Source organism: Passer montanus, unplaced genomic scaffold (genome assembly GCF_014805655.1).
Source record: "Passer montanus isolate IOZ18808 unplaced genomic scaffold, ASM1480565v1 scaffold68, whole genome shotgun sequence".
NCBI classification, from domain to species: Eukaryota; Metazoa; Chordata; class Aves; order Passeriformes; family Passeridae; genus Passer; species Passer montanus.
Genome location: NW_024371926.1, coordinates 18,261 through 42,157, shown reverse-complemented (window position 1 = coordinate 42,157; position 23,897 = coordinate 18,261). Strand labels below are relative to the sequence as shown.

At 60.6% G+C, this 23,897-nt stretch overlaps 2 protein-coding genes across 5 annotated transcripts; both read right to left on the bottom strand.

Moving 5' to 3' along the window:
• Nucleotides 1-3,897: 3,897 nt before the first annotated feature.
• LOC120511747 (basic proline-rich protein-like) lies at nucleotides 3,898-5,842 on the bottom strand. Of its 2 annotated transcripts, none has more exons than XM_039729242.1 (2): nucleotides 5,178-5,842; nucleotides 3,898-5,130 (listed from the first exon to the last, which is right to left on the bottom strand). In XM_039729242.1, exons 1-2 carry the CDS (start codon nucleotides 5,529-5,531, stop codon nucleotides 4,351-4,353), a joined length of 1,134 nt encoding a protein of 377 aa, XP_039585176.1. In that variant the 5' UTR covers nucleotides 5,532-5,842; the 3' UTR covers nucleotides 3,898-4,350. The 2 variants fall into 2 exon arrangements, with proteins under 2 accessions (XP_039585176.1, XP_039585177.1); XM_039729243.1 differs by having other exon boundaries at nucleotides 3,898-5,142; nucleotides 5,190-5,842.
• A 6,896-nt stretch (nucleotides 5,843-12,738) lies between these two features.
• Nucleotides 12,739-23,525, bottom strand: TMEM39B (transmembrane protein 39B). Of its 3 annotated transcripts, none has more exons than XM_039729149.1 (9): nucleotides 23,462-23,525; nucleotides 20,029-20,212; nucleotides 16,946-17,165; nucleotides 16,595-16,678; nucleotides 15,914-16,068; nucleotides 14,884-15,220; nucleotides 14,265-14,452; nucleotides 13,330-13,450; nucleotides 12,739-13,139 (listed from the first exon to the last, which is right to left on the bottom strand). In XM_039729149.1, exons 2-9 carry the CDS (start codon nucleotides 20,154-20,156, stop codon nucleotides 12,903-12,905), a joined length of 1,470 nt encoding a protein of 489 aa, XP_039585083.1. In that variant the 5' UTR covers nucleotides 20,157-20,212; nucleotides 23,462-23,525; the 3' UTR covers nucleotides 12,739-12,902. The 3 variants fall into 3 exon arrangements, with proteins under 3 accessions (XP_039585083.1, XP_039585085.1, XP_039585084.1); XM_039729151.1 differs by lacking the exon at nucleotides 23,462-23,525 and adding an exon at nucleotides 20,812-20,918; XM_039729150.1 differs by lacking the exon at nucleotides 23,462-23,525 and adding an exon at nucleotides 20,775-20,892.
• Nucleotides 23,526-23,897: the final 372 nt, after the last annotated feature.

Here is a 23,897-nt window from a genome sequence, read left to right as displayed (position 1 = left end):
GGGACGCTTCACCTTCTCCAGGTGTTGCCAGAGGGGACAAAGAATCCCACCCCACGCCTCTCCCGTGTCCCAGAGCGCCGGGACAGGGATGTGATGCGTGAAGCACAACCTGCAGCGGGGCTGGGCAGGACCGGGGGCAGAGCTGGGGGTGACAGGGACACCCCAACCCTGCCAGCCCTCCTGGCAGCCTTTCCCAGCAGCTTTCACCCCGAGGGATCCCCGTCCCTCCCATCCCGGCCTCTCCTGCAGCGCTGCCCGAGGGCTGTGCTCATCAATTCCAGCTCCCGCTGGGTCCGGGCCGTGCCCAGCTCTGCCCTCCGTCCTGCCCTGCTGCAGGCTCGGCTCTGCTGCCCCGCAGCGCCCACGGCAGCCCTGCAGCTCCCTGTGCTGTGCCCAGGCACGTCCACAGCAGCTTGTCCACCTTTCCCAGCTCCCACCTTTCCCAGCTTTCCGAATGCCCACCTTTCCCAGCTCCCACCTTTCCCAGCTCCCACCTTTCCCAGCTCCCACCTTTCCCAACTTTTCCAGCTCCCAGCTTTTCCAGCTCTCAGCTTTCCCAGCTTTCCCAGCTCGCAGTTTCCCCACCTTTTCCAGCCCCCAGTTTCCCCAGCTCCCACCTTTCCCAGCTCCCTGTGTGCCTGGGGACACGTGCTGACCCCATGCTGGAGGACAGGAACCATCAGAAACCAGGAATTGCTGAACCCCAGCACAACCCAACCACCACCAAACCCTCCCAGAGCAAACCAGGAATTCCTGAACCCCAGCACCACCAAACCCTCCCAGAGCAAACCAGGAATTCCTGAATCCCAGCGCAAACCAGTGCCCACCAGGAATTCCTGAACCCCAGCACCACCAAACCCTCCCAGTGCCCACCAGGAATTCCTGAATCCCAGCACCACCAAACCCTCCCAGTGCCCACCAGGAATTCCTGAATCCCAGCACAAACCCTCCCAGTGCCCACCAGGAATTCCTGAATCCCAGCACAAACCCTCCCAGTGCCCACCAGTGCCCCCCAGCCCCGGGCTGGCTCTGTCCCCGTCTCTGCCTCCAGGGAGGGGCAGGAGCGGCTCCAGCTCCAGCCGGGGCTTTGGAAGGGGCAGGAATTTGCAGATTACGGTCTGTCCGCTCCCCCAGCAGATGGACAGGCAGACAAATCTCTGCTGCTCCTGCCCGCCAGCCCGGGGGGACGCCAGATCCTTGCGGATGTTGTTTTCCACTTTCCAGACCTACTTAAACTGCGGCTGATTATTAATTTATTGGGTGTTAAGCGCCGGGAGGCTGCAGGGCAGAGCCGGGAGCTGCAGAGGGACAGAGGGACCGGCCCAGCCCCTCGTCCTGCCCCGTTCTCCCAGCCCTTAACGAGGAATTAACGCAATTATTTATTCATGGGCCCGGCTCATCCGCTCCGGGATTTTATCCCGAGTTAAAGGGGCCCAGCCAGGGCGAGCGACAGCGCTGGGAATAAAAACAGAGGGATTTCCACATTGATTTATAAATAGCGAGGGAATTAACTCATTAGAGCTCTCCGGGGAGAGAATTCCAGCAGGGAGAGTTGGATGGATGGTGAAGGCTTCTGCCACCACGGCAGGGACGGGGACAGCCCTTGGGGACAGCCCAGAGTGCTTTGGGGTCTGGGGGCTGCTCCTGTGGGGTCTGGGGGCTGTTCCTGTGGGGGCTGTTCCTGTGGGGTCTGGGGGCTGTTCCTGTGGGGTCTGGGGCTGCCCCTGTAGGGTCTGGGGCTGTCCCTTCCATGCTGCAGCAGTTTGGTTTCCCAGGATGTGGAAGCTCGCCCGGGATGCTCCAGGTGTGCATCCCGTGGGGGTTCAGGGCGAAGGGGCCGAGCTTCCCCAGCTGCAGCAGGAAAATCTCCGTGCTGGGGGATTCCTGCTGGGAACGAGGCCCAGCAGGAGGAGCAGGGCATCTCTGCCCTGCACCAAGCAGGAGCTGGGCACAGCTCGTGGCACCCAGCGACCTCTGAGGCGCTCCCGGGCCACGCAAAGCTCTGCTGGGAATTCTGCAGGGCCCAGCACCAGTGTCCCCAAATCCTTCCTGCCCTGGGCAGGGCTCCAGCCCGGGAGGCTGTGGAGAGGCTCTGACTTCCCATAGAAACCATGAAAGGGCCCCTTCTTGTGTCTGCCAGAGCCCCGTCATTTTTGGTTGTGAAGATCCCATGGCAACCAGCGCCTCCTGCAACCGCGCTCGCTCTTGCTGGGCCGGCTTCTCCCCTCCCGTGGGATCATCCCGAGGGATCGGCCCCAGCCCCGGGCCCTCCCAGCCCCTCGCCCCCTCCCCTGCTCGGCCTGAGAGTCACAGCGAGGGAAGAGAGAGGAATCTCCTCCCGTCCTATCCCGGAGCCCCTCTGCCCTTCCTGGGGTCACAGTTGGGATTTTTACAAACAAAGCCATGCCCCAACCCCGAACCCCTCCAGCCCCACCCTCGGGCTGGGCTGTGCACCCCAGGGTGACAATGGGGACACCACGTGCCATGGTCTGGGGCAGTTTTGGCAGATTTTGGGGATCAACACCCCCACATGGCCTTTCCCAGCCTGGCCCAGAACAGGAACCCCCACAAGGGCCTGGCCGGGGCATCCTGCTCATCCCACATTCCTTATCTCCCTGTCCCGGCTGATAAGGGCTGCCTGACCCTGAGCTGCCTCCGGGAGCTCTGCAGGGCTGCCAGGGCTGCCTGGGAAAGCCGGGAATCAGCATCCAGCCGGGAGCGGGGCTGGGAGGGCTCTGCCCCGGCCAGGGACAGCTTCCAGAGCATCCTTCCCGGCCCAGAGGGAAGTTTACAGTGCGAACAAAAGCCAGGCTCGCTCCAAGCGCAGCTTTTCCCGTGCTGCTTCCTGGCTCCCGCACGCCACGGGACGGGAGGGGTGGGTGTGATTTGGGATGCCAACATCGCGGCCAGCCCTGCCCTCCGGCACTGGGGAACCATTCCTGTCACTCCCGGCCTTTTCCAAACCCCTCCGGCCCTCTCGGAGCCCCTGCGAGGAGCTCTGGGCCTCTCCTCCCCAGGCGGGCACCCCCAGCTCTCCCTGGAGCGTCTCTGGGATCCCTCCGGCACTTCCAGACCCCCCCGGGGCCCCGGCCCAGGGCTGCGGGCGGCTCTGCAGGTGTGGCCTCACCTGGGCAGGGCACACAGGGACAGCCCTGCTTCCGCTGGGTGCGATCCCACAGACCCCGGAGATCCCAGAGACCCCATGGATCCCACAGACCCCAGAGGTCCCAGAGACCCTATGGATCCCACAGACCCCAGAAATCCCACAGACCCCAGAGACGTCATGGATCCCACAGACCCCAGGGATCCCATGGACCCCACAGATCCCACAAATCCCACGGATCCCACGGATCCCACAGACCCCAATGGTCCCACAGGCCCCACAGACTGTACAGACCCCACAGACCCCAGAGATCCCACAGACCCCCGGCAGCAGGACACCACCCCACACCCCTCCCGCCCCCTTTGCCCGACCCCCGGGCAGCCCTGCTTCCGCTGGGTGCGATCCCACAGACCGCGGATATCCCAGAGACCCCATGGATCCCACAGGCCCCAGGGGTCCCAGAGACCCTATGGATCCCACAGACCCCAGAAATCCCACAGACCCCAGAGACCTCATGGATCCCACAGACCCCAGAGACCTCATGGATCCCACAGGTTCCATGGACACCAAAGATCCCACAGACCCCAGGGATCCCATGGACCCCACCCCGCCCACAAATCCCACGGATCCCACGGATCCCACAGACCCCAATGGTCCCACAGGCCCCACAGACTGTACAGACCCCACAGACCCCAGAGATCCCACAGACCCCCGGCAGCAGGACACCACCCCACACCCCTCCCGCCCCCTTTGCCCGACCCCCGGGGCCGGTGGCCGCTGCCGGCCGGGGAGCGGGGCTCGGAGCGGGGCCGGGCGCTGCGGGGCCGCGCTGCCTCCCCCGGGAGCAGCGGGATGTGAGGGCCCCTTTCTCCCCGCGAGTCAATGTGGCTTTTTGTTGCGCTGCCGGGGCTGATAGCGCCGAGCGGGGACAGACAATACGTGGCATTGTTCCCTTTCAGCGACATCTGACGGGAGAAGAGGCCGCTGCGTGCCCGGGACGAGGGGGGAAGGGGCCGGACTGACAGACAGGGACACCCAAACCGACCCTGGGTGTCGCCATGGGCAGCACCGGAGGGATGCTGAGCGCCTAAAACCGCCTCGGTTTGGGTCGGAAGGGACTTTGAGGAGCGTTTAGGTGATGGGGGTGTTGTTTGTGGCACTGAAATCATCCCCGAGAGCCACGAACTTCCCGCCCCGCTCGTCCCGATGGAATATTAATTACAAAACCTCATCAGGAACCTGCAGCATCAACACCCCCAACGCTCCCGTGGCTGCTCCCTCTCCCCAGGTCCTGCCTGAACCCCCGGGAATTCCTGGAAAACCGAAATTCCCCGCGGGCGGGGTGGGGCAGGGGCTGGTCCCTGCGAGGGGGGAGCCGGGAGCAGAACCCGGGGGGGGAATCCCGGCCCTGCCAGGGCTGTCTGCAACTTTCCATCAGAAATCCCCTCCTTCCCTTTATCCCGGCGTTGCTTCACCGCCGGCAGCAGAATTCCCCCCGGAGAGCTCGGGGGTGGCTCCGGGGGGAGGGCCGCGGTTTTTGGGGAGCGTTTTGCCCTGCCAGGCGTTCCAGCCGTGCCCGATGAGCTCCCACCCCCTGGGGATGGGGGGCACGGAGGGGTTTTGGACCCTCCAGAGTCGGGTGCTGCTCCCACCCCGCTCACCCCCGCTCGGCTCTCAGGGCGGGGTGAGCGCGGGGGGTCCCGCTGGAAGGGGCTCGGGGTGAGCTCCCGGAGGGGTCTCCAGCCGGTTTTGGGGTCTGTGGGGGAGGGCGGGGGGGGGCAGCGGGGCCGTCCCCGCCCCCACGGCTCGCTGGGATGCAGCGGCGGATGCAGCTCGGGCAGACTTGCATGGCCGTAACCATGGCAACGGCAGCGCGGGGGGATGCGGGGGGTGCGGGGGAACCGCGGAGAGCCGGGGAGACCGGGGGGAGCCGGGGCAGAGCGGGGCCGCAGCGCTGCCATCGCACCCAGGGCCTGGGGGCACCCCACATCTGCATCTGCACACATCTGGGATCCGGCTTTTCCCGGGTCTGGGTTCACCCACATTGGTTTTACCCAGGTCCGGCTTTTCCCGGGTCTGGGTTCACCCAGGTTCTGGGGTGGTGTTCCCCCCCCATCTGTTTTTTTCCGTGTCTGGGCTCGCCCCACACCTGGGCTCGCCCCACATCGGGATCCCCCACACATCTGACCTCCCCCAGCTCTGGGCTCACCCCACACTCGGGTTCCCTCAGGTCTGCCTTCACCCCACATCTGCCCCCACCCCAACCCCCCCGACCCCTCTCCCGTGTCCCCCCAGCTCTGGCTCCCCCGGGGGGTTCCCGTGCCCCCATCCCGGGGGCTCCGAGCCCGGGAGGGGCGGGCAGGGCGCGGGGGGCCCCGCGGGTGCCACCGAAGCCGCCGCTGTTTTTTCTGGCTCTCTGGCTCCTCATTCGCTTTGAGCCGCGGCCGTTTCCCCTCCCCAGGACCCCGAACCTCGGGGCGCTGCCCCCCAGCGCCCCCAGCCCCACGGGAGGGCTGCGGAGACCCCCCCTCAGCTCTCTCCTTGCTGGGAGCAGGACGGGATCCCGCTGCTCCCAGCCGTGGGGACACCACGAGGACACAGCGGGGACACCGCGGGGACACCACGGGGACAGCGGGGGTGGCCGTGCCAGGCTCGTGCTGCCCACCTGCCCGCCCCCCCGGCCCAGCCCCCGCGCTCGGCAGCGGAGCGGCTCCGGCGGAGAACAGCCCGCGGCGCTGGAGTGACCCACTAACCTTCTTCTCCTTAAAAATGCATGAAATGCAGGCAGCTGCCGCGGGGGCTGGCACCCGCACCGCGCGGGCACGGGCGGGGCTCGGGTGGGCACCGGGGCGGGCACGGGGAGCCCCCCGGGAAGGGAGGGAGCGAGGGATGGAGGGAGGGAGGGAGGGATGGATGGATGGATGGATGGATGGATGGATGGATGGAGGGGCTGCGCTGCTCTGGCTGCCCAGATTTGGGGGGCTGGCGGGGTTTGAGTCGCGCTGCACCGCCGGGCAGGGCCGGGGGTGGCACGGGCAGGGCGGGGGTGGCACGGGGCCGCTGGCAGCAGGGTGTGGGCACGCCGCGGCGGGGCGAGATCCAGCAGGGAATGGCAGCAGGGAGCTGCCGCCGGGGTGCCAGGACATCCCAAAGGGCCGTCCCCGCTGGCTCGGTGCCAGCCGGGTGTCCCGCGGGTGGCACGGGCGGGTGGCACGGTGCTCGCAGGCGGGCACAGCCTCGCCCCGGCGCTGCCATCACAGCCCTGACCTGGTTTTTCTGCGGCTCCTCCTCGCCTCGAACACACCCGGAGCAGATGGCAGCAAGCCGGGGGGGCGGCGGGGGGGACACGGACTCCCAGCACCCCGTGTCCCCCCCGGCAGCCACGCGGGGCCGGGGGGACGCGTCCCCAGCTCCTGTCGCATGCGGCTGACTGGATTTCGGTCCGGTTTGCACGGCTGGTTGCGGCTGCAGCACCTCCGTGAAGACGCGGGGATATTTTTAGCCGCTCTGGCTGCGGCTGAGCCGCCCCCGGGCAGCCCCCGGGCGGGGTCCGACCCCAGCGTCCCCTCGGAGAGGGACAAACACCCGCGGCCTTCGCTGGGAAGAGAGGGGGATTTGCGGGATTAAAGTTTTGCCTTTGTTTCTGCGGTCACAGCCCTGTCTGGAGAAGGAAAAAAGCCCGGGAACGAAGAGCAGCGCAAGCTGGATTGAGTAAACAACGCAGCTGCTCCATCCCTGCCCGAGCGGGGCCACTCCTTGGCCGGATCCCTGCTTCCCATCCTTTCCCCTCCGACATTCCCGGCCTGCCGTCACCCAGAGAGCCTCGGGAAGAGGGAGGAAATCCCAGCGCGGGGCTTTCCAGGGCGCTTTGGAAATCCCTGGGGTTTCCTGCGGGGTCTCAGCCCTGACTCACCGCGCTGGGAGCGCCCTCGGAGCCGTCCCCGCCCTGTCACCTTCGGCCCCACACGTGTCCCCCCGGTGCCAGCCAGGTGGCAGAGCCAGCAGTGTCTCCACTCCCCGGCCGACTAATTAACATAAATTGACACTGACTAATTAACCGTCCCGCCTCATTAGAGCCCGGATGCCGCATCCCTGCGAGCAGCAGGCAGCCGAGCCCGGCTCTCAGCGCCTGCGGCCGCGTCCCACCCCGCGCCGGGCTCCGGCCGCCGCTGTCCCCAGCCCTGTCGCCGTCACTGTCCCCATCCCAGGGCCCTTGCGAGGCTGCCAGCAGCGATAACGAGATCGGCTCCTAATCCACTTATTCCTGGCTGGAGCAGAGGGCCGGCAGCCGCTCCCGGCACCGGGACCGGGGGGAAACCCGGCTGCTCTCGGCACGGAGAGATGCCCAGGAGGGGGTGGCGAGACCCGCGGGGGGCTGAACCCTCGGGGGAAGGTGACACCACGAGCAGCAGGGCTCTGGGAGCAGCAGAACGAGCAAACCTTGCGTCAGCCTGCGAGGGAGATAAGGAGCCCGGCCCAGCCCGCAGCCGGGAGGGAGCGGCGGGGAGGAGAGGGGGGATCGAGGCGGCCGAGTGCAGGGGAAGGTCACCCCAAGGCGGTGACACCCAGCCCGGCGGGGGGAAGGAAAAGGAGATTTTTCACTTCCCTGTTTGCTCAGGGCTGCCTGGGCAGGGGGGCCCCGCGCGGGTCCCGTCCTGCCGCTGCCACCGGGCTGAGGCACGGCCGGGTTTGGGGGACACCCTCGGGCCCAGCGTGGGGATGTTCTGCCCTCAGCAGCACCCCCGAGCCCCGAGGGGCTCTCAGCTCCCCAAAACCCGCGTGTTTGCGGTGGGGATGCTCCGGGGAAGCTCCGGCTCCTTCCCAGCCCCTGAGCGGGGATCAGGAGCTGGGTCAGCGGGAGATCCCCAAAAGCGATGGGATCGGGGGGTGGCCGCTCCCCGGGGGAGCCCCGGGGCAGAGTCGATGCTTTTCCCGCTGGGCTGGAAGGAAGCTGCGGGTGGAACGGGGAGCCCGCGTTGGGGACAGGTCCCACGGGGGCTTTGGGGGCTCCAGGAGGGCGCAGGGACCCGGGACAGCGTTTGGGGACAGCATGGAGGCCAGGTCCCCCCGTGTGGAGCTCGGGAAGGAGCCCCGGGAGGATGGAAAAGCCGGGAATGCCGAGCGCGGAGGAGGCAGGAAGCGGGGCCGGGGCAGGAAGGCAGCCCCGGCTCCGGGCCCGGCGGAAAAGCGGAGGAAGAGCGGAGGAAAGGCCCGAGGCCACCGCGGTGGCCCGGGAGGAAGGCTGGCCCCGGCCAGGAGCTGTCCCGGCGCACGTTGTCCCCGCCGTGGCACCGAAACTCGCCCGCTCCCGGCTGCGAACGCCCCTCGTGGGCGGCGGGTCCCGGCGTGCCCCGTGCCGGCCACACCTCGGGACTCGCAGCCTCGTGGGACACCCCAAAAGCGGGCAACGGGACCCTTGGGACGCCCCTGTGGTGGCCGTGGAGGTGGCACTGCCACCCGTGGGGTGCCCGGCTGGGGTCTGAGCAGGGACACAGAACTCCTGGGGTTCGGGTGGGCTTGGGGTTTCTTGTGTTCCTCTGGAGTTCCGTGAGGACTTTTGGGGCTCAGATTAAGATGGGGCCACCACAGAGCCGGACACCCCGCTGGGGGGTGGGCGACATTCCTGACGCTGCCCCCCCTCTTCTCCACAACCCTTGGGAAATGTCCCAACACCCCCCAGAGCCTCCCTTCGCCACCTTTGAGCCCCTCCAGCTCAGATCACCGGGAACATTCAGCTCGAACCACCGTGGGGGCCGCGTCCCGCCGCCGAGGATGTCACCGCGGTGTCCCCAGGCGGGAGCCGCCGTCCCTGCTCCCGCCGGCTCGGGAACGGAGCTGTTCCGTGTTTATAGCGGCTGCCGGGGAGAACGGCAGCGGGAGCGGAGGGGGCACCGCGGGCGGGAGGCTCCGTCTGGCCCCCGCCTCGGAGCGGCCATCGGGGCCCGGGGAGCCGGGGGGTCCGGGGGTCCGGGGGTCCGGGGGGCCCCGGGGCGCTGTCCCCGCTCCCTGCCCGCCTTTGGGGATGGGAGAGCTCGGGGTCCCCTGCAGCTCCGGGGTCCCCACCGCGGGCTTGTTTGAGGGAGGAAATGAGGACATGGGTGTGATTGTTAATGAGGTATGCTAATTAAGGGCTTGTGGGGCGCAGGTTTGGGCCAGGTGAGCCCTGGGTGAGGTCGGGGTGGTTGTGGACAGCTCGGCTCAGTGCAGCACCTCCAAAATTTGGGTGTCTCGAGGCGACCCCGTGGCTCTGGGCCCGGGGGGGTGCTCAGGGGTCCCCCAGCCCGGGGGATGCTGGCAGGATCAGCACTGGGATATTTTTCCCTCCCTGATGCTTTTTTTCCAGCTTGGTGTCACCCCAAGCCTGCTGCGGTGTGTGGTGACAGTGGGTAAATGAATCCTTAATTAACCACTTTGGGGATTTGGATTTATTAATGTAAAAAAATCTTTATTAGGGAGGAATTAAAGCTGCCAGTCTCTGGGTGGCACAGCCCAGGTGGGATCACCTTTGGTTTTGGGGGATGTTCCTGTCCTTTTCCACCTCCTCGTCCACATCAGGAGCTGCTGGGTGCTGGATTTGGAAGTGAAGCAGCCAGGGATGGGCTGGGGGTTGGGATGGATGAGGCGGAACTGGGAGGTCCCCAGGGAGGGGCTGAGCTGCAGGATCACCCAGAAATGCGGGGTGCAACCACCCAGCATCACCCAGAACTCCAGGATCCAGCAATCCTTCCTCTGTGCCCAGCTGGGCTGGCACCAGACAGGAATTGGTGCTGGGAGGTCCCAGGAACTGGGATAAGGGTGGGAGCCGCGGCCTCCCGGGAATGCTGGGACGGCTTTTAGGGGAAAACAAGCACTTCCCATCAGCCGCATCCGCTGGGAAGCGGGAGGGGATTCCCGGCGGGCAGCAGGAGGGTGAAGTTTTCCCATTTTGGGTGTGCACATGGAGGGAATTTCTGCCGGGAATTTTGCTCCAGCGTGGCCGCTGTCCTGGGGTTCTGTGTGACACCCCAGACGTGTCCTGGCGCATGGAGCTCCCTGTCCCCGCTGTCCCGCTGCCCGGGGGACCCCAGGCTCGGCTGGGATTTGCCATAATTCCTGCACTTTGATGTCAGCAGCTCCTCCCGAGGGATCCTCGCTACCTGCGGCAGACCTGCCCCTGGCATCTGGCTGCTAATCCCGGGATTAGCGGCCGCGGGGAGCGGCAGATGGAGCCCGGGACCCCCGGCGGGCAGCCCGGGACCCCCGGGGCGACCACGGCAGCTGAGCCCCCAGCGGAGCCACCTCCGTGGGGCTCCCGGGGGAATTCCCAGCGGGATCTCCCCCGGGACATGGTCCCCGCCCGGGGGCCTGGGAAAGCCCCGGCGGGAGGGAAGTGAGACGTGTCACTGCTGGCGGTGACAGCTGCTCCCGGCTGCGTTTCTGGGAAAGCCGAGAAGCCCCGCGTCCAGCTTCTTCTCGCCCCCGAAATATCCGCAGCGCTCTCGGGGTGGGAAGAAGGGAAGGAGAGGAGGAAATGGCTGCGTGGCTCCATCCTGTGCCCCCCCAAACCCAGCTCCTGCATTCTCGGGGTCGCGGCCAGGCAGAGGGGAATAAGGGAGATGCCCCCAGGGCTGTGTCGGGGGTCTCTGCCCCCCAATTCCCAGCCAGGCCCCCCGTCCTGTGGCCGAGTGTCCCACGGCTGCGTGCTAACCCCAGGGTCCCCGCTCAATGGGAGGAAGGAAATCCTCATCCTCGGGAAAGGCTGGACACGGCCGTTTCCTCCCCCCGTGCCGGGGCCCCGGCATCACCCCCCGCCCCACCCGGCTGGAAATCCCGGCCGGACACCGGGCTCGGTCCTGTGGGGTCACACGGGAAGCAGGGACAGGCGGGGGGGCCGCTCTGTGCCCCCCAAACGCGCAGGATCTGCCGGGGGGCTCGGGGGGTTCCGCAGCCGCTCCAAGCAGCGGAGCCCCTCGGTGTCCCCGGGAATTGGGGTCCCGCTCCCCGCCGGTCCCGGTGCGGGGTGGGGGTGAGGGAAACACAATCCCGTGGGCTCGCCCGCCTCTGGCTCCTCTCCAGCCTTCGCTGTCCCCGCTGCTCCTTCCTCTTCCTCGCCCTTTGCCCCGCTGACGGCAGCGCTGAAACGGCGGCGGCTCCGCTCCGGTGGCCTTTGGTCCCGCCCTGTCCCCGCCGTGTCCCCGCCGTCCCTCGGGGCTCTGCCGGGCACCGACACCCCCTTTCGCCTCCCCGGCGCCACGGACGGTCCCGGTCCCGATCCCGGTCCCGGTTCTGCTCCCGGTCCCGGTTCCCCGGACCCGCTCCGGTGTTTGGTCTCCGCTTTCAGCGGCAAGAATTCCCCCGCCGTGGCCGGGATGAATCGGGAGCGGTGTCGGAAGCGGGACCGGGACCAGCACCGGGACCGGATTAGGATCGGGACAGGGACCTGGATGAGGGCCGGGATCAGAATCGGGATCGGGATGGGGACGGGGATCAGGATGGAACCGGGGACCAGGACCGGGATCAGGATCGGGGCCGGGATCAGGACCGGGACCGGGATCGGGATCAGGACCGGGATCAGGACCGGGACCAGGATCCGCTTTCAGCGGCAAGAATTCCCCCGCCGTGGCCGGGATGAATCGGGAGCGGTGTCGGAAGCGGGACCGGGACCAGCACCGGGACCGGATTAGGATCGGGACAGGGACCTGGATGAGGGCCGGGATCAGAATCGGGATCGGGATGGGGACGGGGATCAGGATGGAACCGGGGACCAGGACCGGGATCAGGATCGGGGCCGGGATCAGGACCGGGTTCAGGATCGGGACCGGGATCAGAATCTGGATGGGGAGGGGACCGGGATCAGGACCGGGACCGGGATCAGGATCAGGACCGGGATCGGGACCGGGAGCGCGCGCGCCGGGCGCCCCCTGGCGGCCGCGCGGCCCCGCCGGAACAAAGGCCGGGGCCGGGACCCCCCGAGCCCCCCCCGGGACCCCTTCAGCACCCCCGGAACCCCTCCTGGGACCCCCCGGGACCCTCCCGCGGGCAGGGGGAGCCCGCAGCCCCCTCAGCGGCCGCACGGGCGCTGCTCCAGGCAACGGGGCCGGCCCCGGGCCGGGGCTCTCGGGATGCGCTGCCTCCCTTCCTCCTCCTCTTCCTCCTCCCTCTCTTCCTCCTCCTCCTCCCCCGATCCTGACGGGCAGGTTGGGCAGGAGGAGCCTGGGGAGAGCACCCGAGCCGCGGGTAAAGGAGCAAAGGGGAGCGGCTGGGGCTCCTCAAAGCCCCCAGCTCCCCCCGTGCCCCCACATCCACAGGGGACCCCTCAAAGCAGCGTGCTGCAGAAGCTGGGGATCTTTAAAAACACACATCTTTTACACATTTAAAAATATACATTTTAGAGAAATGACATCACCTTTCCCTACACAGAGCATGGGGAGGGGGCACAGGAGCTCCTGGGGACCCCCAAAGGACGGGATGAGGGTTCACCCCCTCCTAAAGGAACCCAGCTGGGAGCTTCAACACACCTGAACTCTCACCTTCCTCCTCCCTCTCCACCCCTGTCAAACCTCAGCAGCATCAAAAAAACCCCTCCTTACACCCAAACAACAGCAAACCTTTTGGTGGAGGTGGATCCAAACAACAAACACACAAACAACTTGCACGGAGTAAAAAAATATGTTTTTTTTTTTTTTTCCTTTTAATTACATCAGTTATCAAAGAAAACGACAACAAAAAAAAAAAAGCAGTGGTAACAAAAATACAAAGCTCTGAGGGTTTCTCATTTTCCTTTGTTCTGTAACAGGCTGAGAGCATCAGTGCAATTGTTTTAATTTAACTTCTGCTCTGAGTCCCTGCTGGCAGCATAGGAGTAGGCCTTGCCCAGCACCAGGCGGTCCCGCAGCAGCTTGAAGAAGGCGTAGTAATTGCTGAAGAGGATCAGAGCCAGGGAGATCGTCTGGTGCCACTTCTCCGAGGAAATCAGAGAGTAGAGCTGGTAGAAGATGACAGCTCCTTCCAGCAGGATCAGGATGTTGAGGATTCGCAGTGGTTTGCTGAAAAAGAACTGTGGGAGAGCAGGGTGAGGCGCCGGGTGGAGGTGGAAGCTCTGGATGGAGTCACCCTGGTGGCACTGGGCTGCCTGAACCCCACCCTGGGCACTGACACCCCCAGCTCCCTCAGCCCGAGGTGTCCAGGCCCCCAGGAGCAGGATCCTGCTGAGTTATCCCTGCTCCAGGGAGGAGAGGGGAGCTTACGTGGAATCGGAAGTGCGACACGTCCGAGGGCACGGCCACGTTGTAGTGACCCACGGCCTTGTAGACGTTCTTGCTGTGCTTCACCAGCACCCCCTGAGGCCACATGCACTCCTCAGTCCACCTGCAGGGAACAAAAAATGCCTTAATCCCACCTGCAGGGAACAAAAATTGCCTTAATCCACCTGCAGGGGACAAGAGGTGTCTCAATCCCACCTGTAGGGGACAAGAGATGCTTCAATCCCAAATGCAGGGGACAAAAAATGCCTTAATCCCACCTGCAGGGAACAAAAATTGCCTTAATCCACCTGCAGGGGACAAGAGATGTCTCAATCCCACCTACAGGGGACAAAAAATACCTTAATCCCACCTGCATGGGGCACTGGGCTCTGCTGCCTCCCCAGCAGCACTGCTCCCAGTTTGGAACCTGCTCCCAGTTTGGAATTGTCACTATGGCAGTGACAAAGTGCAGGTAGCCATGGCCAGGAGCAGCAGGCACCTTGCCAAAAATCAGCTCTGCTTGGCAGGGACAGTGCCCAGAGTGTCTGTGCTGCTGGATGTGCCAGTGCAGGGGACAAAAAATGCCTTAATCCACCTGCAGGGGACAATGGATGCCTTAATCCCACCTACAGGGGACAAAAAATACCTTAATCCCACCTGCATGGGGCACTGGGCTCTGCTGCCTCCCCAGCAGCACTGAGGAGTACTGGAATTCTGCTCCCAGTTTGGAATTGTCACTATGGCAGTGACAAAGTGCAGGTAGCCGTGGCCAGGAGCAGCAGGCACCTTGCCAAAAATCAGCTCTGCTTGGCAGGGACAGTGCCCAGAGTGTCTGTGCTGCTGGATGTGCCAGCCAACAACTCTGCTCTCACTTTTCTCTGGTTTACTTTCAGGCTGAGCTCCCACCCAGCCAGCAAAAGGAAAAGAGAATTCCTTACTGATGCTGCAGCACGTTGGAGCAGAGGGCTGGATCCACCTTCTGCCAGCAGCCCAGGTGTGCTGCAGCTTTGTGGAGCAGGTCACAGTAGCGTGCAGGGAGCAGGTACTGCATGAGGATCACCGAGGTGCTGATGGACACCAGCAGGAAGAGCTCACAGGACCAGCGTTTGTCGTAGTACTGAGTGTTCTGGGGGGACAGCAAGGTGGGACAGTGTTTGGACACCGTGGGACAGTTTGGACAGCCTCACCTGCCCAGGGCATCACCACACACAGCACTCAGGCAGGCAGGAAAAACGAGGGCTCTGCGTGGAGCTGTTGATCCTGCCTGGAAAGGAAGAGCCCACATGGGATGGGGGATGGAGAATTCCTGCAAAATATTTGTGCCAACACCACCAAAACCAGGGAGGCAGCTCCTGGTGCTCCCCATGCAAAATATTTGTGCCAACATCACCAAAACCAGGGAGGCAGCTCCTGGTGCTCCCCATGCCCAGCTGATGGAGCACCAGCCCCTCAGGGCACAGGGACAGCCTCACCCCGTTTGCCACCAGACATTCAGAACTCGGTCACCACAAGTGAGGACTGTCCTCCCTCATTGTGTCACCTCCAGCCAGGCCTCACCTTGACAAACCACACAGGCACGAAGGCCACGTAGTAGGCACTGAGCATGGAGCTCACCAGCACCTCCTTCATGCGCCAGTTGAAGTCCATTTTGAGGAATTCCACCTCGTTGCGGATGAGGTCTGGGGACAGGCAGCAGGCGTGGCTGGGCATGGCCTCCATGCCGTACATCTGCCTCGTGTGCTGCTTCCAGGTCTCCTTCAGCACTGTCAGGTAGTCCCTGCCGCGGGCTGTCACCTCCCCCGTGTCCCTGGGGCCAATGTTGGCCACCTGAGCAAAGAGCCCGGCCTTGCGGAAGTCACAGTTCAGCTGGAGGAAGGGGATGTACATCCCAAACCTGGAAAAGCACAGAGCTCAGCAGCTGCACCCCATCCCACTGGCATCACCAGCCCAAATCCCCCTGTGGGGCTCTGAGCTGGGGGAGTCCAAGGCTTGGAGCAACCTGGGAGAGGGGAAGGTGTCCCTGCCACTGCTGAATGAATCCCAAACCCGTCTGGGATTCCAGGATTCCAAAGGGAAACTCCCAAAAAGAGCTCTGAGCTCAGACACAGGCAGCAAATCTCTGGGGATGTTTCCCCCTGCAGCAAATCTCTGGGGATGTTTCCTCCTGCATTTACCAGGGAGGAGGGAGCTATTTCCACTCCAAACACTTCCTTTTGATAGGTAACAAAAACCAGGAGCTGTCTGAATCCCTTCACCTGGCAGAAGAACCCAGGAACTAAGGGAAAACAAAGCCCTGAGTTTTGTGAGCGCCATGGGAAAAGCACACAACTCTTTTCAGCAGCAATAATGAGTAATAATTAATGCTCACGTCAAGTTGAAAGAGGGGTCAATGTCACAGACGTGTCCTACCACCAGAGAATGTGACAGAGGAGGGAGAGGTGCAGGATAAACTCTGTGCCCATGGGCAGGGACACTTTCCACAAGCCCAGGCTGCTCCAAGCCTTGCAGACTCGCAGCTCAGAACCCCACAGGGCTGCAGGGAGCCTCGCCCTGGATTTTGGGTGGGTGCCCCAGCCCTGATACTCACGGGTAGCACAGGAACAGGAGGTTGAGGAAGGAGTACGTCCTGAAGAGGTGGATGATGGAGCGACACAAGCTCCAGCCCGTGCCCGTGAGGACGGCGAAGCGAGTGACCACCAGGAAGATGGAGCGTGGCAGGGAGACTTTGCCACTCTGGGAAGCCTGTGGGACACAGGACAGAGCTGGGCACAGCTGGCCATCCCCTCTTCTTAAAGGAGAAAACTGTGTGGAAAATCATAGCTAAACAGGAAATGGCAGTGCCCAGCTGACACCAGGACAGGGAGGCTTTCTGTGGAACCTGGGCTCCCCAAAACCTCTGGAATTTGGGCTTCATTGCTCAGAGAGTTTCTAGGTAAGGTCTTGGCACTGCTCACCATGGGATGCTTCTTCCACAGTGAGCATCCACGACTCTTCCCTGGGGAAAGCTGCAATGATGGAGAGAGCAGGAAAGAGGCAAAAGGGAGGAGGGAATCAGTCACTAGTCTGGCTGAGACAGAAATTCAGACAGTCAGAGAAGGACACAGACCCAGCAGGTCTGGGAGCTCAGCTCTCTGTTCCTCACACTGGAAACCTTTCCTGGGCTTCTGACTTGGATCACAGAGGTCTTCAGGGAAGGATGGAGGGGTTTGGAATGGCAAAAGGGACACAGAGCTTTACAAATCCCCTGGAGGGAGAGCTCTGACTTTACCTCCTTGACGACAGCACCGATGAGCCGCCGTGCCAGGACGATGGTTGTCACCGTCAGCACGTTGAAGTCGATGAGGTGAAAGTTCTGTGGGGACAAAACCAAAATTATTCCAGTTCCATCAGCACCAGGAACCCACATTCAACACATTAAGTCCCAAATTATTCTCTTTGGAGAATCTCTCTTCCAAGAGAACGCCAAGCAGGCAGCCAGAGCCCAAAATGTGGGAAACAGGGATTGGCAGGAGAAACCCTGAAGGGTCAGATACAGTTTTTATCAAACATTATACAACAAACTTTAGGTTTAGTGCTCCAAGAGACAGCCTGGGAGCTGCAGCTGCCCTTTGGTGCTTACCAGGGAGGTGTGAGAAGGAGGGTGGGAGGGTGGGTACCACCACACTGTCTTGTAGATGTTGATGTAGTGGACGAAGAGGGCGACGAGGTGGCAGAAGAAGAGCTGCAGCTCGAACAGGACGCTCCTCTCCACGGGCAGCTCGGGGATCTTGCAGTGCCGCAGGGGAACGACTGTCTGAGCTGCCAGGGGGGGGCTGGACAGGCCTGTCCCCGAGCCACTCCTGCCAGGGGAGCCAAGAGCCAGGGTGAGCAGGGCAATGCCCTGGAATGACTCTCTGAGCTGCCAGGGGGGGGCTGGACAGGCCTGTCCCCGAGCCACTCCTGCCAGGGGAGCCAAGAGCCAGGGTGAGCAGGGCAATGTCCTCCAGCTCCCCTCCACAGGTCTGAGATTGATGGGGAAACTCCAGCTATCAGTGGCTGGCATAAATCAGAAATTTCAGGCAGATGTGAGCAGGGATTTGCCCACACAAAGCAATATTTGGACCCAGGACATTTGATATTAAATCCCCTGTGTTGTTCAGACCCAGAGTTGTGTTGTGCTACTCAGTGGCTCTCTTAATTAATTGGAAGCTTTCAGAGCTCAAGTTGGTGTTTACATATCTAAGAGTGCTTGAACATGAAAGGCAGAGCAATTACACACAAGCCCTTGTTCATTCTTCACCTTCTGTTCACCTGAGGAGGAAAAACGAGTTTAGCCAGGGGAGCCTCTTCCTGTGTGAGCAGGCACAGCATCCCAGACTGATCCTCTGGATCAAAGGGAATTAATATCTCCCAGATTGAGCTGCAATCTCTAAATAAAAACAGGCAAAAGAATCTGGGTGTGGGCCTCAAAGGAACTGCAGAGCACAAAGTGTTCCTGTAAATCCCCAGATTAAACTGTGGAGTGTGGATCCAGGGGGATGCAGGGGGATCAGGCCATGGCTTAAAACAGGAGATGGAGAACCTAAAATAAGGCCGTGAGTGAGGGGAAAACCTGAGGAGCCTGAGCTGTCTCCCTGAAATGCCCAGATTCCCAAACTCATGGTGATTGAGATCCTCAGGACTGATAAACAGCGGAATCACAGAATGCTTTGGGCTGGAAGGGACATCCAGGATCATCCAGGGCATGGGCAGGGTCACCTTCCCCTATCCCAGGTGGCTCCAAGCCCCATCCAGCCCAGCCTGGACACTTCCAGGGATGCAGCAGCCACAGCTGCTCTGGGAATTCCACTGCAGCCCCTCCCAGGGGAGGATTTCTCCCTCAAATCCCAGCTGGCAGTGGGAAGGCATTCCCTGTGTCCTGTCACTTCAGAGCCTGCACCAAGCAGAGCTCTGGATGCCTTGAGGTGGGCTGGGTGTGGATCTGTGTGTGCCCTGCCTGGGATCAGGCTCTGGGTGTGTGCTGTTCCCAGCAAAGCTGCACTGCTCCACCTCCCATGGCCCCAATGGCTTGTCTGGATAACTGTATCCCTAAAAATCCCGACTCAGGGCCCTCAGCTGAGGCAGACTGAATGTTTTCTTTGCAGAGTAAATAAAAACCCTCCTGTTTGTGCTGCTGCTCCTTGGCTTCTCCCTCCTGCTCTGCCTCAGCATCCAGCTGATCCTAAAAACCCCACAGAGCCACATCACCTGGGCTAAACTCTGCCTGCATCCTCAGGGCACTGGGGATGCAACAGCCCCAGCTGGCTTTGGATATAAAATTGTCTCTGTTTTCATTTCTCATTCCCTGGTCACTGAAGGGCTTTGAACTCTCCTGGGAGTCCTGAGGAGTCTCAGGGACACCCATCCTCATTCCAAGGATGGACAAATGGGATGCAGGAAAAGGGAACTGGGAGTTAAGAGGAAAGTGAGGTGGGAATGGTTTCCCAGTCCCACAGGGTTGGGTTGGGTGGGATATTGGGGAAAAATCCTCCCTGTGAGGGTGGGGAGGGGCTGGAATGGAATTCCCAGAGGAGATGTGGCTGCCCCTTCCCTGGGAGTGCCCAAGGCTGGGCTGGAACAACCCCGGACAGGGGGAGGTGGGGGGAAATGGGATGGGCGTTAAGATGGAGGAATGGGATGAGTTTTAAGGCTGAGGAATGGGATGAGCTTTAAGGGAGAGGAATGGGATGAGTTTTAAGGGAGAGGAGTGGGAGGAGCTTTAAGGTCAAGGAACAGGAGGAGCTTTATGGTCAGAGAATGGGAAAAGCTTTAGGGTCAGGGAATGGGGCAAGTTTTAAAATCAGGGAATGGGATGAGCTTTAAGGCTGGAAAACGGAACGAGCTTTAAGATCAGGGAATGGGATGAGCTTTAGGATCAGAGAATGGGACGAGTTTTAAGATCAAGGAACAGGATGAGCTTTATGGTCACAATGGGACGAGCTTTGAGGTTGGAGAATGGGATGAGCTTTAAGATCAGGGAATGGGATGAGCTTTAAGGCTGGGGAATGGGACAAGCTTTAAGGTCAGAGAACAGGATGACCTTTAAGACTGAGAAATAGGATGAGCTTTAAGCTCAGGGAACGGGATGAGCTTTAAGAGTGAGAGATGGGATGAGCTTTAAGCTAAAGGAATGGGATGAGCTTTAAGACTGAGAAATGGGACGAGCTTTAAGCTCAGGGAACGGGATGAGCTTTAAGAGTGAGAGATGGGATGAGCTTTAAGCTAAAGGAATGGGATGAGCTTTAAGACTGAGAAATGGGACGAGCTTTAAGCTCAGGGAACGGGATGAGCTTTAAGAGTGAGAGATGGGATGAGCTTTAAGCTAAAGGAATGGGATGAGCTTTAAGACTGAGAAATGGGACGAGCTTTAAGCTCAGGGAACGGGATGAGCTTTAAGAGTGAGAGATGGGATGAGCTTTAAGCTAAAGGAATGGGATGAGCTTTAAGACTGAGAAATGGGACGAGCTTTAAGCTCAGGGAACGGGACGAGCTTTAAGCTCAAGGAACAGGACAAGCTTTAAGAGTGAGAGATGGGACGAGCTTTACGCTCAAGGAACGGGACAAGCTTTAAGCTCAGGAAACGGGACGACCTTCCAGGTCAGAGAACAGGGGGAGCTTTAACACCCAGGACCCCGAGACGCTGCACGCCCAGCCCAGCCCAGCCCAGCCCAGCAGGTGCCCTACCTGGTCCGGGAGCGCACGCCGGTGACCGAGGAGCCCGAGGAGTGGCCGGCAGCGCCGGCGGCGCCGGGCTCGCACAGGGGGGTCCTGCAGTAGGAGCTCCTGTTGGGCCCCCGGCGTCCCCCGGCCATGCCCAGCGCTCTGGGGGTCCTGGCTGCTCACTGCGGGCTGGGCTCAGCCCTCACCACTGCAGGGAGACATTGACAGGGGGTAATTAGCGGGGCTTAATTAGTGGTTCTTGTGGAGGCTCGCTGGCGCCACCCCGTCAATCCCAATTTCTGTAAATTTAAATTTTGGAGCTCATTGCTCCAGGACAATCCCAATTTCTGCACATTTAAATTTTGGAGCTCATTGCTCCAGGACAATCCCAATTTCTCCACCAATTTTTGCCCCATCTCCCACATTTCTGAGAATTCAACTTTCTCCACCAATTTTTGCCCCATCTCCCCAATCCCAATTTCTGCACATTTAAATTTTGGAGCTCATTACTCCAGGACAATCCCAATTTCTGCACATTTAAATTTTGGAGCTCATTGCTCCAGGACAATCCCAATTTCTCCACCAATTTTTGCCCCATCTCCCACATTTCTGAGAATTCATCACTTTATAAGGAATTCCACCTGCATCCCTGTGGTGGAAGCATCATCCAAATTTAACTTTTGGAGCTCACTGCTCCAGGACAATCCAAATTTCCCCAAATTTCATTTATGGAGCCTGTCACTCCAGGATAATAATCCCAATTTCCCCACCTATTTTTGCCCTGTCTCCCACATTTCTCCAGGTCACCTCAGGGAGCTCCAGCCTTGCTGAGGTGTTGGGAATCCATCACTTTATAAGGAATTCCATCTGCATCCCTGTGGGGGAATCATCAGGGTGTGTGGTCATCCCTGTTTGCCATATTAGTGAGTATGCATTAATTAGCATTTCTTAATTAGCATTTCTTATGGAGCATTCCAGGCATCAATTTCTCCACCAATTTTTGCCCCATCTCCCACATTTCTGAGAATTCACCACTTTATAATGAATTCCACCTGCATCCCTGTGGTGGAAGCATCATCCAAATTTAACTTTTGGAGCTCACTGCTCCAGGACAATCCAAATTTCCCCAAATTTCATTTATGGAGCCTGTCACTCCAGGATAATCCAAATTTCTCCACCTGTTTTTGCCCTCCCACATTTCTCCAGGTCACCTCAGGGAGCTCCAGCCTTGCTGAGGTGTTGGGAATCCATCACTTTATAAGGAATTCCATCTGCATCCCTGTGGGGGAATCATCAGGGTGTGTGGTCATCCCTGTTTGCCATATTAGTGAGTATGCATTAATTAGCATTTCTTAATTAGCATTTCTTATGGAGCATTCCAGGCCTTGCTGTCACCAGGATAATCCAAATTTCTCCAGAATTAATTTTTGGAGCTCATCACTCCAGGATAATCCAAATTTCTCCAGAATTAATTTTTGGAGCTCATCACTCCAGGATAATCCAAATTTCTCCAGAATTAATTTTTGGAGCTCATCACTCCAGGATAATCCAAATTTCTCCAGAATTAATTTTTGGAGCTCATCACTCCAGGATAATCCAAATTTCTCCAGAATTAATTTTTGGAGCTCATCACTCCAGGATAATCCAAATTTCTCCAGAATTAATTTTTGGAGCTCATCACTCCAGGATAATCCAAATTTCTCCAGAATTAATTTTTGGAGCTCATCACTCCAGGATAATAATCCCAATTTCTCCACCTATTTTTGCCCCGTTTCCCACATTTCTGAGAATTCATCACTTCACAAGGAATTCCACCTGCATCCCTGTGGTGTCATCCCTGTTTTCCATATTAATTAGCATGGATTAATTAGCATTTCTTATGGAGTATTCCAGGCCTCGCTGTCACCAGGATAATCCAAATTTCTCCAAATTTCATTGATGGAGCCTGTCGCTCCAGGATAATAATCCCAATTTCTTCACCTATTTTTTCCCTGTCTCCCACATTTCTCCAGCTCAAGGAGGGGCTGAGAATTCATCACTTCACAAGGAATTCCATCTGCATCCCTGTGGTGTCACCCCTGTTTTCCACACTCAACAACTGGCCCCAAAATTTCAGAAATTTGGGCTGTTTTGGTATCATTTTGTGTTGGAACTGAAGGGTACAGCTTTTTAAATCGTTATTTTATTTTTTTGGCTCTTTGAGATGGGAAGAAACAACACATTTTTAGGGCATTTGTTGCTTTATGCTTTGATGGCACTGAGGTCAACGGGGCCAAGCTTTTCCAGTGCTCCTTTGCCACACACAAAACTCATCCCAAGCCTTTTCAAACTTCCTCTGGATCCTGTTAACCTCAGGAGAATCCACAGCAGTGATAAAAAAATCCCCTTTGCAAGTGAAATCTGAGCTGTGAGGGAAACTCGGGCACATTCCTCTGCCTGGTGGATCACTTCCAGCTTTGGAATTTGCATCTGGAGCAACAAAATGTGTGCTGAAGGTTTAGAACTGATCTCAAGGGAGCTTTAAAACTGATGTGAGCTCGGGAATTCTCCAAAATCCCCGTCCCAGAGCTGCATCTGCAGGGAGCTGCTGTTTTTTGGGATGTTTTTTGGGGTTTTTGGGAACTGCAGGAGCTCTGGAGGAGCAGTGGAAGCTGTGAGGGCACACACGGGGGGGAATTTGGGGTGCAGGAAGGAGCCACGAGGCTCCAGGAGGGAAACTGGAAACGTGGGGGCCCTAAAGGGAAATTTGGGGGTAAAATTTGGGGTCACGGGGGCTCTGGGGGAGCAGCTGGGGCTGCAAAAGGGAAATTTGGGGGCACAAGGGGGGCTGCAGGAGAACAATGGGAGCCCCAGGAGTTCTGGGGGAGAATTTTGGGGGCACTGGTGAGGCTGCAGGAGAACAATGAGAGCCCCAGGAGCTCTGGGGGAGCTGTGAGGGAGAGATTTGGGAGCACAAGGGGGGCTGCAGGAGAACAATGGGAGCCCCAGGAGCTCTGGGGGAGCTGTGAGGGAGAGATTTGGGACAAGGGGCGCTGGGGGAGTTGTGGGGGAGAATTTTGGGGGTACTGGTGAGGCTGCAGGAGAACAATGAGAGCCCCAGGAGCTCTGGGGGAGCTGTGAGGGAGAGATTTGGGAGCACAAGGGGGGCTGCAGGAGAACACTGGGGGCCAAGGAGCTCTGAGGGAGAAATTTGGGGGCACAGGTGGGGCTGCACAAAATCCGAGAGGACCCTCGGCGGCTCTAAAAACCCCACCGGGTTACTCAGGACCCGCCCGGGAGCACCACGGAGGGCTCCGGGAGGGCTCCGTGGGCGCTCCCCGAGCCCGGGGGAGCCTCGGGGCTCTCCCGCGCCCCGCCCGCCGCCCGGAGCGCTCCCCGCCGGCTGCCGGGAGGGTTCCCCCCGCCCGTTCCGCCCGTTCCCCCCCGGCCGCGCTGCCCCGGGCCCGGCCTCCCTCACCCATCGCCGGCCGCCGCTCCGCCTGCGCCGGGCACAATATGGCGGGCGGGGCGCGACGGCGGCCGGCGCGGGACAAGATGCTGCGAGGCGCGAACGCGCAGGAAGCCACGCCCCCTCCCGGTGTGGCCACGCCCACGCGGCCACGCCCAGCGCGGTGTCACCCCCGGTGTCACCTCCCGGTGTCACCCCCGGTGTCACCCCCCGGTGTCACCCCCGGGAACGGCAGGAAGAGCTGTCCCCGCAGCCCGTTATCGTTATGGCAGGGAATGAGTAATCCCTGACACCTGCGCGGCTCCTGGAGGGGTTGCAGCGTCTTCGCAATTTTGGGTTTTTTTTCCCCAATTATTTGCTCGGTTTTGTTGCAGCACAGATGGTTACACAAAGCTGAGAGCCAGCCCTGCTTAGGCTGCAGGGAAAAGCGGCTCTGGAATGAATG